At 39.2% G+C, this 13,453-nt stretch overlaps 1 protein-coding gene across 3 annotated transcripts in view; it reads left to right on the forward strand.

Moving 5' to 3' along the window:
• Positions 1-1,188: 1,188 nt before the first annotated feature.
• csmd2 (CUB and Sushi multiple domains 2) overlaps positions 1,189-13,453 on the forward strand; it is a 359,814-nt gene continuing 347,549 nt past the window's right edge. For 2 of the 3 annotated variants that reach the window (XM_046834777.1, XM_046834778.1), the window contains exon 1: positions 1,189-2,009. In XM_046834777.1, coding sequence (XP_046690733.1) covers positions 1,832-2,009 — 178 coding nt within the window. In that variant the 5' untranslated portion in view covers positions 1,189-1,831. The remainder of the gene's footprint in view (positions 2,010-13,453) is intronic. The other variant, XM_046834780.1, reaches the window with a different exon arrangement.

Here is a 13,453-nt window from a genome sequence, read left to right on the forward strand (position 1 = left end):
GGTGTGGATGGAACTATATTGATCTTGGGAAAGGCCTAAGGGGGAACAAGAAGCACGCTTAGGGCTTTCTGTTGGTCTGTTGCTCAGCACCAGAGTGGGCGAACATTTTATACAGGGTTTCAGCGAAGTGATATAAAATTGCTTAGTGATTGTAGATTAGTCTCACATTATGGAGCTGTTCTGTTTAGTCAGTCAGTCAGTCAGTCAGTCAGTCAGTCAGTCAGTCAGTCAGTCAGTCATATTTATTTATAGAGCACATTTAAAAACAACAGCTGTTGGCAAAAGTGCTGTACAGAATTTAAGCATATAACAAAATACAAAAGTCAACATAGAACACAGCAACAGATATTACACTAAAGTTATGTCAGTGAGGCTACTTATGATCATACGCAACAGTAAATAAATAGGTTTTAAGAAGAGACTTCAGATCAGTGTATGTTGGTGCAGTTCTTATATAGGGTGCCAACTTGTTCATAAGTGTGGAGCAGCCACTGAAAAGGCACGCTCTCCTTTCGATTTCAAGCGTGTCCTTGGAATAGTCAACTGAAGACTGTTTATGTTATTTAGATCGAAATGGACGATGCCATTCATTCCAGATGTATTCCAGTGTCACCCTTCCCCCCCCCCCACTCAATGCAACTGGATTAGAAATTCAAGAAATATAATTTAAGGTAATTGTATTGTATTGTATTGTATTGTATTTTATCCTATTCCATTCTATTGTATTTTTGGCTCACTTATTACAGGCAGATGATCACCTTAAACTTTGCAAACTTTGCATTTTATATTTTGGAGGAACAGACTGCTGGCATTGAGCTCTGTCATACTGATCGATTTGACATGCATTCACTGACACACACTCAGGGACACCTACATTCATGGCAAGTATAGGATGATGATGATGATGATGATGATGGTGATGATGATGATGGTGATAAAGATGGTGGTGATGATGATGATGATGATTGTATTTTTCCTCTTCATCTACAATCTAACTTCTTTTTTAATATAATAATAATTCTTATTATTATTGCTTACTATATCCTGTGAAATCTTCAAAGCAACAGACTGTGGACAGAGAAACAGTGCCAGTTTCTCTGTGCGAGTGTGTGTGAGAGAGAGAGAGAGAGAGAGAGAGAGAGAGAGAGAGAGAGAGAGAGAGATGCGCTCTCTGCAGTCGGACTTTCGGCGTCGTTGAGAGACTACTAATGCAGTGCGCCTGCAGGAGCTGCGGCTCAGGGAAAACCTTATCGACCACGTCCACACCTCCCAAAGATTCAGACACTAACGGAGGCTGCAAACTTTTGAGCGGAGGTGGTTTGTGTGTGCGTGAGTGTGTGTGTCTCCTATGATTCATGCGGATAGAGGGCTGAAACGCAGAGCTCCGCTAATTAATTGGAAGCGAAACGAGCAGACGCTGAGACGGAGGAGAGGCAGCGCGTGCAGCGGGTTACAGCAGCCTGCAGCAGAGGCGACGTAAACCGGGATGCGTGTCGGTTTCTTCAGTACTGCGTGGAGTGGAGCGTTTGTCTGGACTGTGCACAAATCTTCTCGGAGATCCTAAAATCTCGCGTCTCACCCCCCCTTCCCCCGTTTCGCAGTGAAATCCTCCCGCAGCATCCGCGAACCCCGCAGTCTTACGCGAGATGGTTCAGTCCGCCTGCGCGAGTCCGCTGCCGACGCGTGGGGATTTTTCTCAGCGCCGACGCGCAGCGGATCTTCCCGTGGAAAGCGTGTGATAAAATAGTGACGCGCCGCCGCCGAAACGCAGAAGAAAAAAAAAGAAGAAGAAGCAGAAGAAGCAGCAACACTAAGCAACAAATCTATTGCCATGGGCGCGAGTTTGGAATCGGATAAAGCAGGACTCGTGCGGACTGCGTGCGAATGCGCAGGGACCTCGGTGAGAATACGGCTTTTCGCGCTAATGAAGGCGGCGTTACCCTCGCAGCCCTGCAACCGGCTTCTCTTCTTGTACATCGTGCTGATCACCGCCTCGGTTCACGGTAACGGTAAGATTTCTTCTTCTTCTCTTTATCTCTCTCGTTCTTTTTCTTTTTTTTTCTTTTCAGCCGGCGCGCGCTGAGCGCCTTGTGACGCGCGGGGATGCACGCGCTCCCCGGTTCATATATCTACTGTATGGATCATCTGCCTGCTATCTTCTGCACCTCATACACACACACACACGCGCGTTCAAATCCTTTCCTAAATTAGCCTTTATTATTTGGGACCACCTTGTGTCTCCGCTCCGTGTTATTGTTCCCCCAGGAGCTCGTGGAATGCAGCTCAGATGATAACCCGAGTCCTGGAATGATCACCAGCTCCAGCTTCCTTTACAATCTGTGGAGGTATTGGGACACGACTTGCTTAATGTCGTATTCCATTATAAGCCCCTTTATACGCGCTTTATAAACCAACAAGCGTTTACCCAAACGCACTTTTGCAGTTCTAAACGCGCGCGCTGCTTGCTGTCATGCTGCGAGAAACGGATTCGTGGATCGTCACGTTTTCCTGCTTGGCACTGGATTCCAAACCCGTTCATCCCAAACTCAAACCACGTAGCTAAAGTCTGAAACGAGTGTGTGTGTGTGTGTGTGTGTGTGGTGTGTGAGGGGGCGAGAAAGAATAAGGGTTTTTATTAGGACGGGGGCATGTGTGCGGGGGTGGCACGCGGACAAAACCTGATTTCAGCGCTCGCCCTTCACCACAAGGCATTTCTGAAAATCCAGTTTGCTATGGACTTAAACAAGATCACCGAGAGACTAGAGTTTCTGCACCAGAGGCGAACTTTTCGAACGCATTAACACGGCTTAACGAATAGCAACAGATCATCAGATTAACGAAGAAAAAAAGAAAGAAAAAGTCGCACTGGTGTGACGCGCGTTTTCTGAACTCCATCCAGTCAGATAGTGTCTGATGAGTTGTGACTGTTACTTTCACTTTATTATAGCTATTATTCCATGCATTATGAAGAGAATAACCATTGCAACGTTTTGCGTTGGACTGAAATGCTCAACAGAGTGCAGGAGTTTTATTTTAGCATTTGTTAATATCTCATAGGCTGCATGGTTTCTCCTGCTTTTATTATTTATTTATAAGCAAAGCCTGGCGTGCTTATTGTCTTAAGGTGTGATAGGTAGATTCCTGCTTGGTGTGTGTGTGTGTGTGTGTGTGTGATTGACTTCCCTGGTTTGCACAGCGCGGGTAAAACGGCCCCCCAAGCAGTTGCCCTTTTTTCCCATTAAGCGGCACCAAAGCTTCACCGCATCTCAGCAAAAAAACAGAAATAAATCCTCATGCGACGCAGTTTATATAATTACACTCTTCTAGTTAAAGGTATTGAGCCTGATATTTGCTATACTGGCCAAGGAATGTAGAAGATGGCTTTTAAATTGGCCGCTAATTCGGCACATGGAGAAAAAGGTGAAAGGAAATACAGCACCACCACCAAATGCAGCTTATTCCAGTTAAACGCGATGCTTTGGCCATTGTTTCTACTATAAGACCACAGTTTATTTTAACGACTTCCCAGCTTCATAGTGTTGCTTGAAGACCACAGGAAGTCCTCTAGAAGTTGTGAAATGATGTGAGAAAGCCAGGATGTAGTCATGCACTCATCCATTCTAGTAAGTTCTCATTAGGGTCATTTGTTATACCAGTTTGGTGTCAGAGTGTTGAGTTAATTCGTAACATGGTACATGGTTTATGTAGTCTTAGGATGATCTGGTCATTAATGCATGAAAATCTTGTTCTTAATATTTTTTTAAGTTTGGTCGACTCACGATATCTTGTAGCTCTCATAGATAATAGACGGCTTAATAAAATCAGTAGTACCATCATGCATCTCCATGATGCAACTTATTGTAAGGCTCTGTTCAGTGTTTTTTTTTTTTTTCCCCCATCATGCTGTCTTTAGGTCACTTTTTGTTTTTCCATATCTAGCAATGTTGCAATGGAGTGTGCATACTTGCTGGCTATGGGTAATAGACTATAACTGATGGAGAAAGCAGGAAGCGTAGAATATTTGATTTACTCATTATCATGCATCACCTGGGATAGGATAAGTTCAAGCCTGCAGTGACAGGTGTTTAAAGAAAAGCTTAAAATATCTCCTGCAGAGATTTCACTAGAGAGACCAAAGCATAGTTGCATATCTAATGTGATTTGTTTAAAGCAACAATAATGCAACAAGCCATCCTGTAGCATGCTGACTTCTACTCGATGAAGGTAAATGCTTCCATATTCTTATATTGCATTAAAAAGGAAGTATAAGGAGTGCCTACTTTTTTAATAACACAGTACATTGTAAAAAAAAAAAAAAATGCAGCCAAAATAATTGGTTAATCTACTCTATGGATTACTGTTTGATTGTCTTTGATTTTCAGGATGATATCAAATCATGATGAATTATTAGGCACTTATATGCATTAAATAATAAGCAACAATTTAGTATGGTTTTGTAGCCTTTGCAACTCTAAAGTTAATTATTTTGAGATGTTTTATTCTGAAGTGTGTGTGTGTGTATATATATATATATATATATATATATATATATATATATATATATATATATATATATATGTTAACGCTCTGGACATTGGACATTGGAGTCTTCCTATGCTAAATAAGTGCTACAAAAAGCATATACATATCCAGGGTTCCACAGATTTTTTAAATCCTATTATCAGCTACATCCACCATACAAGCACCTCTACAATGTAAATGATTACGTATTTATTGAGCCAGAATTACCGACTCAAGCGCTGTTACTGTGTAGAATTCAGCACATTTGTAAAGATAAGAATCAAGCATTCAACAGCTTTGTGGTATGTATAGAATGGAGTCATTAAGTGCAAGAAATAGGAAAACGTTGCCCATTTTATAGGTGTTTAACATTAGCCGCTAAGGGTAGACAACAAGCTCGCTTAAGTGCTGCAGTGAAGAGCTTATTGTGGCTCTTGTTCACAGTTCCATTTACAGAGGTACAAAGAGCAAATGTTATGTACGTGCAGAAGAAGACAGCACAGGTTTTTCTACCCCAATCTCTAGCAGCAGTGCATTAAGGACCACGGACAGCTCCCGATTACTGAAATCACATGAAAAGCCAGCCGTTTAAATCCACAACAGATATCTGTCCAGACAAGCCCAAGTGTTTGTCTTTAATGGAAAAAAATTAACATCTGGCCCCTCTGTTTGTATGGAAATCTAATACAGGAGAACCACTCGTTGCTTCCCTTGGCTTTTGCAGAAAGCCTTGTCTACCTGGAAATCCCAACGGTACGGTGTACAAGTAACCATTACATGCTGAATCCATTATTTTGATTTTCATTTTACAGAATTACACCATGGTCGTAAACGTTAATTAAATTGGAGAAAGACACCGAGCGAAACCATGTACAGGTTCAGTTTCCTACTGGATGCAAAATCATTAGCCATCATAGCCCTGTTTTAACATAATAAGGTAACAGGATGCTGATGGCCTGCTCGTAATTGCTGTGGTGGTTTTAGGTAAATGCTGATGATCTTGTCATTATACCAAAGAGAGTTTATAATGGCAAGAAGTGAGCACGAGCATAGTCTTTTTTTCATGGCATTGGGCAGTCCTTTCCACACCCCATGGCAGATCCCTAATGATGAGAGCATTATATAGTCTCTGCTTGTACTTTCCCTTTTTTAAGGGTTTATGTTTCTTCCTGTCATTTTGCTTCGCAGTCAGCGTTCTCTAAGATACATAATGGCGTAAAGAGTAGGAGGTCTAAGTCAGCTACATATATAAGCTCACATGCTTACTGGTATTTCTTTAGGGTGTCTAAGAAGAGGGGAAAAAAAGATTAAGGTCATTTTATTCCCAAAGGACTCTTTATCACGGTGAATCAGGCACTTCTTTTTCTTGGCAAGAGAACGAAAACGATATATTGCTCTTAGCGTGACATGTCTTTAACATGCAAGCTCAGGCTCTTGTGACATTTTCATCAACGTGAAAATGTCTTTTTATAGTGACATGTTATAGAAGGATTTCATCGCCACTTTACAGCCAATCACTGCAAAACTTCAAGATATTTTTTTATTATATGACAGTTGAGTTTATGGTAATCTGGTATTAGAAATTAAATGGTTCAGACACTTAATTTTACGTTGCTTCTGTTGTGCATCACTGATTTAACACAACATCCTGGTGTTAGAACATGTCAAGTTCTTGATTGGCCTATATTTAAAAAAGATTGACAGCAAAAACTGTATTATCCCTGCAGACTCCTTAAACTGTTTACTGCTTTTTTCTTCTTCTTTTTCCTTTAGATTAGACTACATATTTAATCCATAGATGGCTCCAGCACCAGAGCGTTTTTGTTGTTCCTGCCTTCTCTCAGTGCTGGAATGCTCTCTCTTTGTTAATTGGCTCTATTAATTACTGCATTATTTAAAAATAACCCAGTTATTTCCGAGACCACAAACAGCAGAGATACACAAATCCACTGCAATTAAAAAAATTGCAATAATAAAGCTGCCATATGGAAGAATAATATATAAAGGGAGGAAACAGCAGTTTATTTAGAAATGGCATGAAGAAAAAGTCAGTAGAAGAGGGTCAGCCATCATGTTTTAGTGCACTGACGGCAGGAGGTTGTTAGCTGCTCTAATCACTGTCAATGCTGTGGATCTGTCACAGCTGTTGTATTTAATCACAGGTGTCCATCATTCTTTGGGCTGCACCCGAGGACCCTTGGGAGATGATAGGGTGCATGTAGACAACACAGTTAAATATGTTTGCATGTAGAAATCATTGTCTTTATAGCTATGTACTGCAGAGCAACTTAGTATATTAAAATGTATAGACGCACCAGGTATTTGTGCTCACTGTAATGTTACTGGAATTATAATTATTAAAACAATACTGTACAATAACAAGAGTGTTGCTGTATAGAGAGTATCAGTCCAGATATGATTGTGGGCATGATATTGCTTTTATGCCACAATGCTAAAAACATGAAATATAACTGTCATTCGAGATAAGGTTTAGTCAGAAAATTAGTTCAGTCAACAAAAATTGTTTCTAAAAGAAAACACAGTTGTACAGAGTTTTGAGTGTTGCCATGACTCAAGCCTGCAGTCTATTCTAGTGCTGTTTTAATATAACCAACCTTTGCTAGAAATTGTAATTCTATATTGCAAACCCAGAAAAGCAGACTGATATAGATGTGAAGTGTTAAATGTCCCAGAGCTGTTATACTAAATATCAACAGTCATCGAATGCTGCATGTCCTGGGATATTAGTATTAGTTGTATTAGGCATATTAGTATTAGTTGTAATAACAACATGTTTGACACTTAAGGCAGTAAGTCATGGCTGAATAAAGGAATCAAATCTAAGCTCAAGCTTATTTCAATAAACAAATAATAACTTGTATTGGGTGTTGGTTTCATTTTTAAGCTATTATATACCATATAAGACTGTATTCTGCAAAAAGCATCGCTCTTAGAAGCATAATCTGGTGCTTTGTCAATCATGTTCTCAACAATAGATCCGAACAAAGGCTGTTTGAGAGGGTGAATCTCTGGCTGAGTTATAAAAAATAAAGCTCAGTGATGTTGGTCCAATGTTTTATGGATGTCAGTTCAATACAGTGGGCCACAGGATAAAACTAATTGCTCCTGAGTCAGCCAGTGGAAAGAGACAACCTTGAATACCAAGAAGCATTCAGTCTAAATCATAAAAACACAGATCAGTAAACAGATATAAAGAAATGTCAAATCTCTGTGTGCATTTCCCCCTCAATGTTTATTAAACAAAAGAAACACAATGTTTGCTGAAAAACACAATATTGACGCTGTTATTATATTTTTGTTCTGTTTAGTATTTCCGAGTGTTGTATTTTTTATTTGATACCGTTGAATTTTGTGCATCAGGTTTGTTGCCTATATCCTTAATATGCGAGTGGAATAACATGAAGATAGGAAACAGTGGAACACACAACTGTAGTGCCTTTGTCACTTTGGAAACCGATGCTACCTGGCCACGGTTTAAGTCTTGAGCTCTATTTTCTGACTGTTCAGATTTCTTCATGATCTCTTTGTGTCCGCATGAGTTAAATCCAGGTTCTTTGGTTTCCTGACACCTTTCACAAACATGCCTATTGCTACTGAAGGTATAATACAAACTTACACATTATCAGGGTAAACTCTGGATCTACTGCTCTATGAATGGAAATAAATTTTTTTTTTAAGCTCTTGCGCTAATACGCCCACTTTTAGTGAATAAACTTTTTAGTTTTAAAAGGAAGTTGAACTGCAACACATTGTTACACTCAGAAAGTCCAGACGGTGCGACAAAGCAAAATGAAACGATCACATTCAGGGAAACGTCGAAATCCATCTCTGATTAGATGAACACAAAGATATTGATTCTGCACATGCTTGTGAGACAAGTAAAGAAATGAAAACTTCAAACAAGAAATGGACAAACAAAGCAATGCAAATTCAAAATGTTTTCACTTATCAAACCTTTCCTGTTTTTTACTGTTTCTATACTGTTCTTAGGATAACACTACAGTAACTGACTGGTGAGGAAAAACGAGAGTAGCGGTACAGCTGCACGATTGGTGAGGTCGAAGTAAAGTGGAGATCCTCTCATTGAGATTCTGTCCTTTCACTCCCTTGTTCCATCCTCGTTGTCATGGGGATGGCATGAAAACTGCTTTGGCCTGAGCGGCGAACAATAAACAAACAGGCTACACGGGTCGTTCGACATCTCTTCTCTTCTCCTCTGCCCAAAGCTTTTAGCTCGACATTTCAACGAGTATTATTTAGAGAGAAGCTAAATGAACTTACAATCAAACATGACCTTGCTCTAAAAGAATGTGGCTGAGTGTCTATCTAATGAGTGAACTTTGCATTGCCATGCACAGATGTAAGAATAAGGCACTGAAAGTTAGCATGATAGCGTAGAGCCAGCTTTTCTCTGAAAGCCCATACTACAGAGATGAACACCGGGTCACTGTGGCTGGGTGATGCGCCTAAGAGCACCCAAAATGTAAAATAAATCACATCCTTTGCACTCCGCACTCTCTTCACACAGATCCAACTTTTCACTGAAATGTGACGCTAACAAGGAAGGCCAATCCATTATGAAGCTACGTCCGCTTGACTAAATCAATTAACATTCATATCTGACTCACCTTGATATGACTGACATCATTTGTGTTTGAGACACGAGCTGATTTAAAGCATTCACCTCACGTCATTAACAGCATATCTGATTAGTCACTCGACATTGTGGATGCATAATTAATGTGAACCTGCTGCAGAAGTGCTCGAGTCAATGTGTGTGTGTGTGTGTGTGTGTGTGTGTGTGTGTGTGTGTGTGTGTGTGTGTGTGTGTGTGTGTGTGTCTACACTACAACGGCAAACTTGGATCTGAGTGTTTGCGTAATGAGCGCCACTGAAAATAAAAATTAAAATTAAAATGCCACCACACCAAAGTCTTCTTGTCTTTCTACTGCATTGGCCATGCTATTAATGGCCAACAGCATCAACCCCACACAGACATTAAGCTAATGTATAGCTTCACTCCAGAAAGCTGAGGTTGCTGATTTCCATTCTAATGCTGGCCATTCTTAGGTTAATCCTGCTATGATGTAGTTTGGATGCATACACGCTGGCACATTAGGCTGGAAAATATGTGCCAACAGAGATTTGTTGCTCGGAGTAGGTCATTTTATCCCTTTGGGTTGGCATATTTCAATCACGCTTGTTTGGCCTGTTGTTGGAAATAGGGATTTTTTTTTTTCTGAGCAAGAGACCAAGAAAAAGGAAGAGAGAGAAAGAGAGAGAGTTTGTACTATCGAATAAAGATATCAAACAAGAAATACTGCAAATGAGCCCTTCATCGAAAGACAATTTACTTTTTTATCTTTCATTGAACACATTTTTGAGGTGTTTGTTGAATTGTGAAAAAGATAGTCATTGAACTCATACAAATTACCATGAATAAGAAATATGGTACAATTTATATTTAATTTTTTTATATATTATAGGTAAATTTTGTTGAAAAAAAAGCAAAAAATGTGCTCCTGTTTGGCCAGTTTAGGAGACCCTTAATTCTAATATAAAAAAAATCAAATGTAATCCAATTTATTTGTCACAAACACATTAATACAAAGTACGTCATGTAGTGAAATGCTTTTTTTTATTAGGGGTCGCAACAGCGGATCATCCGTCTCCATCCTTCTACTCTGTCCTCTATATCTGCTTCTTTTAAATTAACAGGGAAGGGCTCAGAGCCGATCCTTGATGCAGTCCAACCTCCACACTTGAACCAGACTGTCGCTCCTACTGCACACTACACTGCTGTCACACTGTCCTCATACATGTCCTGCAGCCCCCTCACATACTTCTCTGACACACCTCACATTCTCGTACAATGCTAAAATACAAATATATAAATAAACATCATAAATACCAATACCAAAAAAGGAAAATGCACTGTACAGTGTTTTCTTTATGTTTTAGTTTGAAATTATCCTAAACTTGGAAACTTTCTGTCATTTTCTTTAGCCTGAATATTCTCCTTGCCCCATGTTGCTTTCTCCCCGTTCCTTCATTTTTTATTGTGCAGCATCTTCCGTGTATATATATATATATATATATATATATATATATATATATATATATATATATATATATATATATAAAAGGCATAAAGAGATGGGTATGTGTATGACATAGACATTGACAGTAGTCCAGATGTAAAGTGTCCCAGTGTGATTGTCACTACACTGTTCATGTGCTAATATGAAAGTGTCTCTGAGCTGTGGCAGTCAAGTGTTAAAGTGGCAGTTGTGCAATTGTCCAAACAATTTGCAAAATAAGGAAAAGAAGACAGAGAGAGAGAGGTCCAGGTACTAGGTGCTAGGTAATTTTCTGGTTTAGACTCTGAATGGCCTGCAGGGAAGAAGATCCTCCTCATTCTCTATTAAGACTAGAATATTTGTATAATAATGTATTTTTTTTATCTGCTCTAAAAGCTCTCTGCGTACTATTGAGTTATTAAACCTGAACCAGACAATATAAAATGGCTTCTGATGACAACGACTGATGAATTAGCCGCACAATCCTGTCATTGTGTTTGACATATTTCATTGACAATGAGTTTTTAAAAGGTATCATGTTGCCTGTGGAAGCACTCCAATGATTGTAGAGTAGCAAGTAAGCAAGTAAGTGCAGTCATCATTAATGCAGTACCACTGGAGATCACAACTCAGACTGAAACATGCCATTATTTGTTGCAACGGGGGAAAAAAACACCCTTCAGATCTCCACTGAGCAGTTTTGCTTATGAAAACCAGAGTGCTGTATGTCTTTGCCTCTGGGGCAATCAATAAAGAGAGGAACTGTAGACAGATCATTTCTGAATGCACTGAAGTATTTAACACAGACAAACAGGCCAGGCTTCATTCTATATGTCATGGGAAAGGAGTTGTCATGGTATTTGAAGTTCCCTTTGCTTTCATTAAATGCACTGAATTCACTGAATAAGTGAGGCCAGAGGAAACATACAATCATAATTAATGCTGCTCTTTATTCTAGGATAAAAAGCACACCTTGCGTAAGGTCAGATTTGTACATGGCTAACTTGGACTATATTCCTTTTTACGTAACTAATGCTTTTTAAAGACCTAAAAAGTGCAAACTAAAAACTAATATTCCCACTTTACCTTTAAAATATGGCTAAAGGAGCAACACCAGCACATGTTGCCTCACTGAGACTTTTGCTGTATTTTAATAGAAACAATTTTCTCTGACATTTACCTACCCGGTGAACACATTTTATCCTCCTACCCGCTGTCGCAACAAATATTATTTACCTGATAAATGGCAGCATATATCGGTTGAGAAGTAGCTTGCTAGGCATCGACTAAATGCACACATACTGCAACTTATCTTACTTATGACAAAGTATTTTGTTGGAAAATAATATGAACGCATATGGAGAATATAAAAAATTATTGTTTTGATTAAAGGCAGTGTATCATATGCCTAATAAAAACATCAGCGTGTCATATTAGTAGTGTATCATATGCCAAGAAAATGTCAGTCACTCTATAGATACTCCTGTCTTCAAATTTGCTACCCACAATCCTTTGCACATAACCTCCCAGAGAACTAAAATAAGAGTAAATCTAGACCACAAAGGGGATTGGCCCTCAGTTTAGCTACATTCTTCTTGACTGGCAATCAAAAGTGATAAATTGTGGCAACTATGTACAGCTGATAGCATTTCATCAGTAGCTTATTTAGTGAGGTAGAGGTTCCTGGTAATTCCTGTAGGTTTGCATCAAGAATTTTCTGATTACCATTAAATACTTGCTAGAACCCGGTAGCGCCTTTTTTACTTGAGGAGATGAGGACCGTTTGTATAAACCGTGCTTAATTGTATTACTCGGATCTTCACAAGCGTTCATGAAAAGCTATTTGGTAAACCACTAGGACAGAGACAAGCTGTGTGCAATCTGATGTAATAAAATATCGCATTTCAATTCAATTAAATGTTTCTCTTGTCAGCGTTGGCACATGTTTATGTGTTTGAGAGGCATAATACTGAGAAATGTTGAACATAAAACCTATTAGTGAATGTCAGCTTCATATTTCAGCCTGTAGCCTTTCTGGACTCAGTTAATATTCAAACTTCATGCAAGTGAAAACAGTCACTGCGTTTAAAAGGCTTTTTAAAAGGCAGATACTTTGACATTTTGTTGAATGTAAGAAAATCTGAATTAGCATTGAAGCATTTTCTGTGTGCCTCTAAAAACCATGACAATACATGCTCATTATTATTTTAAGGTCACAGAAATTTGCATGTTATATGCACTAAACCAGTGAATGAGTACATTAAAACGAATGGTTCAGGTGACAGAAGCAGCCATTGTGAAATAAAAAAGCCCCATGAAAAGCCTGAGATTTTGGTGTAAATGCACTCAGCCTGCAACCCCTGCATTGATGTCCACTGTTGCTTGATGCTTCTAATGGACTTGTGCTGGGCATTATTGGAAACGTATCATCATTATTTGGTCCCGGGAGCGTCATATCTGACCACCCACTCGCATCTGCATGAAAGTCCTGATGAACACCGCTTCCTTGCTCACTAGGAAAGGTCTGCAATCCCTATCAAACATTGCTTTTTACATGGTTTCTTTTGGATTTTATGTTACCATAATGGATAATGGCATAATCATTACCCCAATAGTGATTCAGTAAAAGCAGACTCCTGAAACAGTCCACCAGGTGTTTAAGAACCCATGCATATCTCCACAACAGATTGCTTTGAACCAATATTACAATACAACACAAATAGACTTAAGTATTTGTGCAGATTTTTCCATCAAGGATAAAAGTCAGAATGATGTTTTACATTACATATTGCATTTATAACTTCTTGTGTCTGAAAATGTCATGTACGCTT

Source organism: Silurus meridionalis, chromosome 22 (genome assembly GCF_014805685.1).
Source record: "Silurus meridionalis isolate SWU-2019-XX chromosome 22, ASM1480568v1, whole genome shotgun sequence".
Lineage (NCBI taxonomy): Eukaryota > Metazoa > Chordata > Actinopteri > Siluriformes > Siluridae > Silurus > Silurus meridionalis.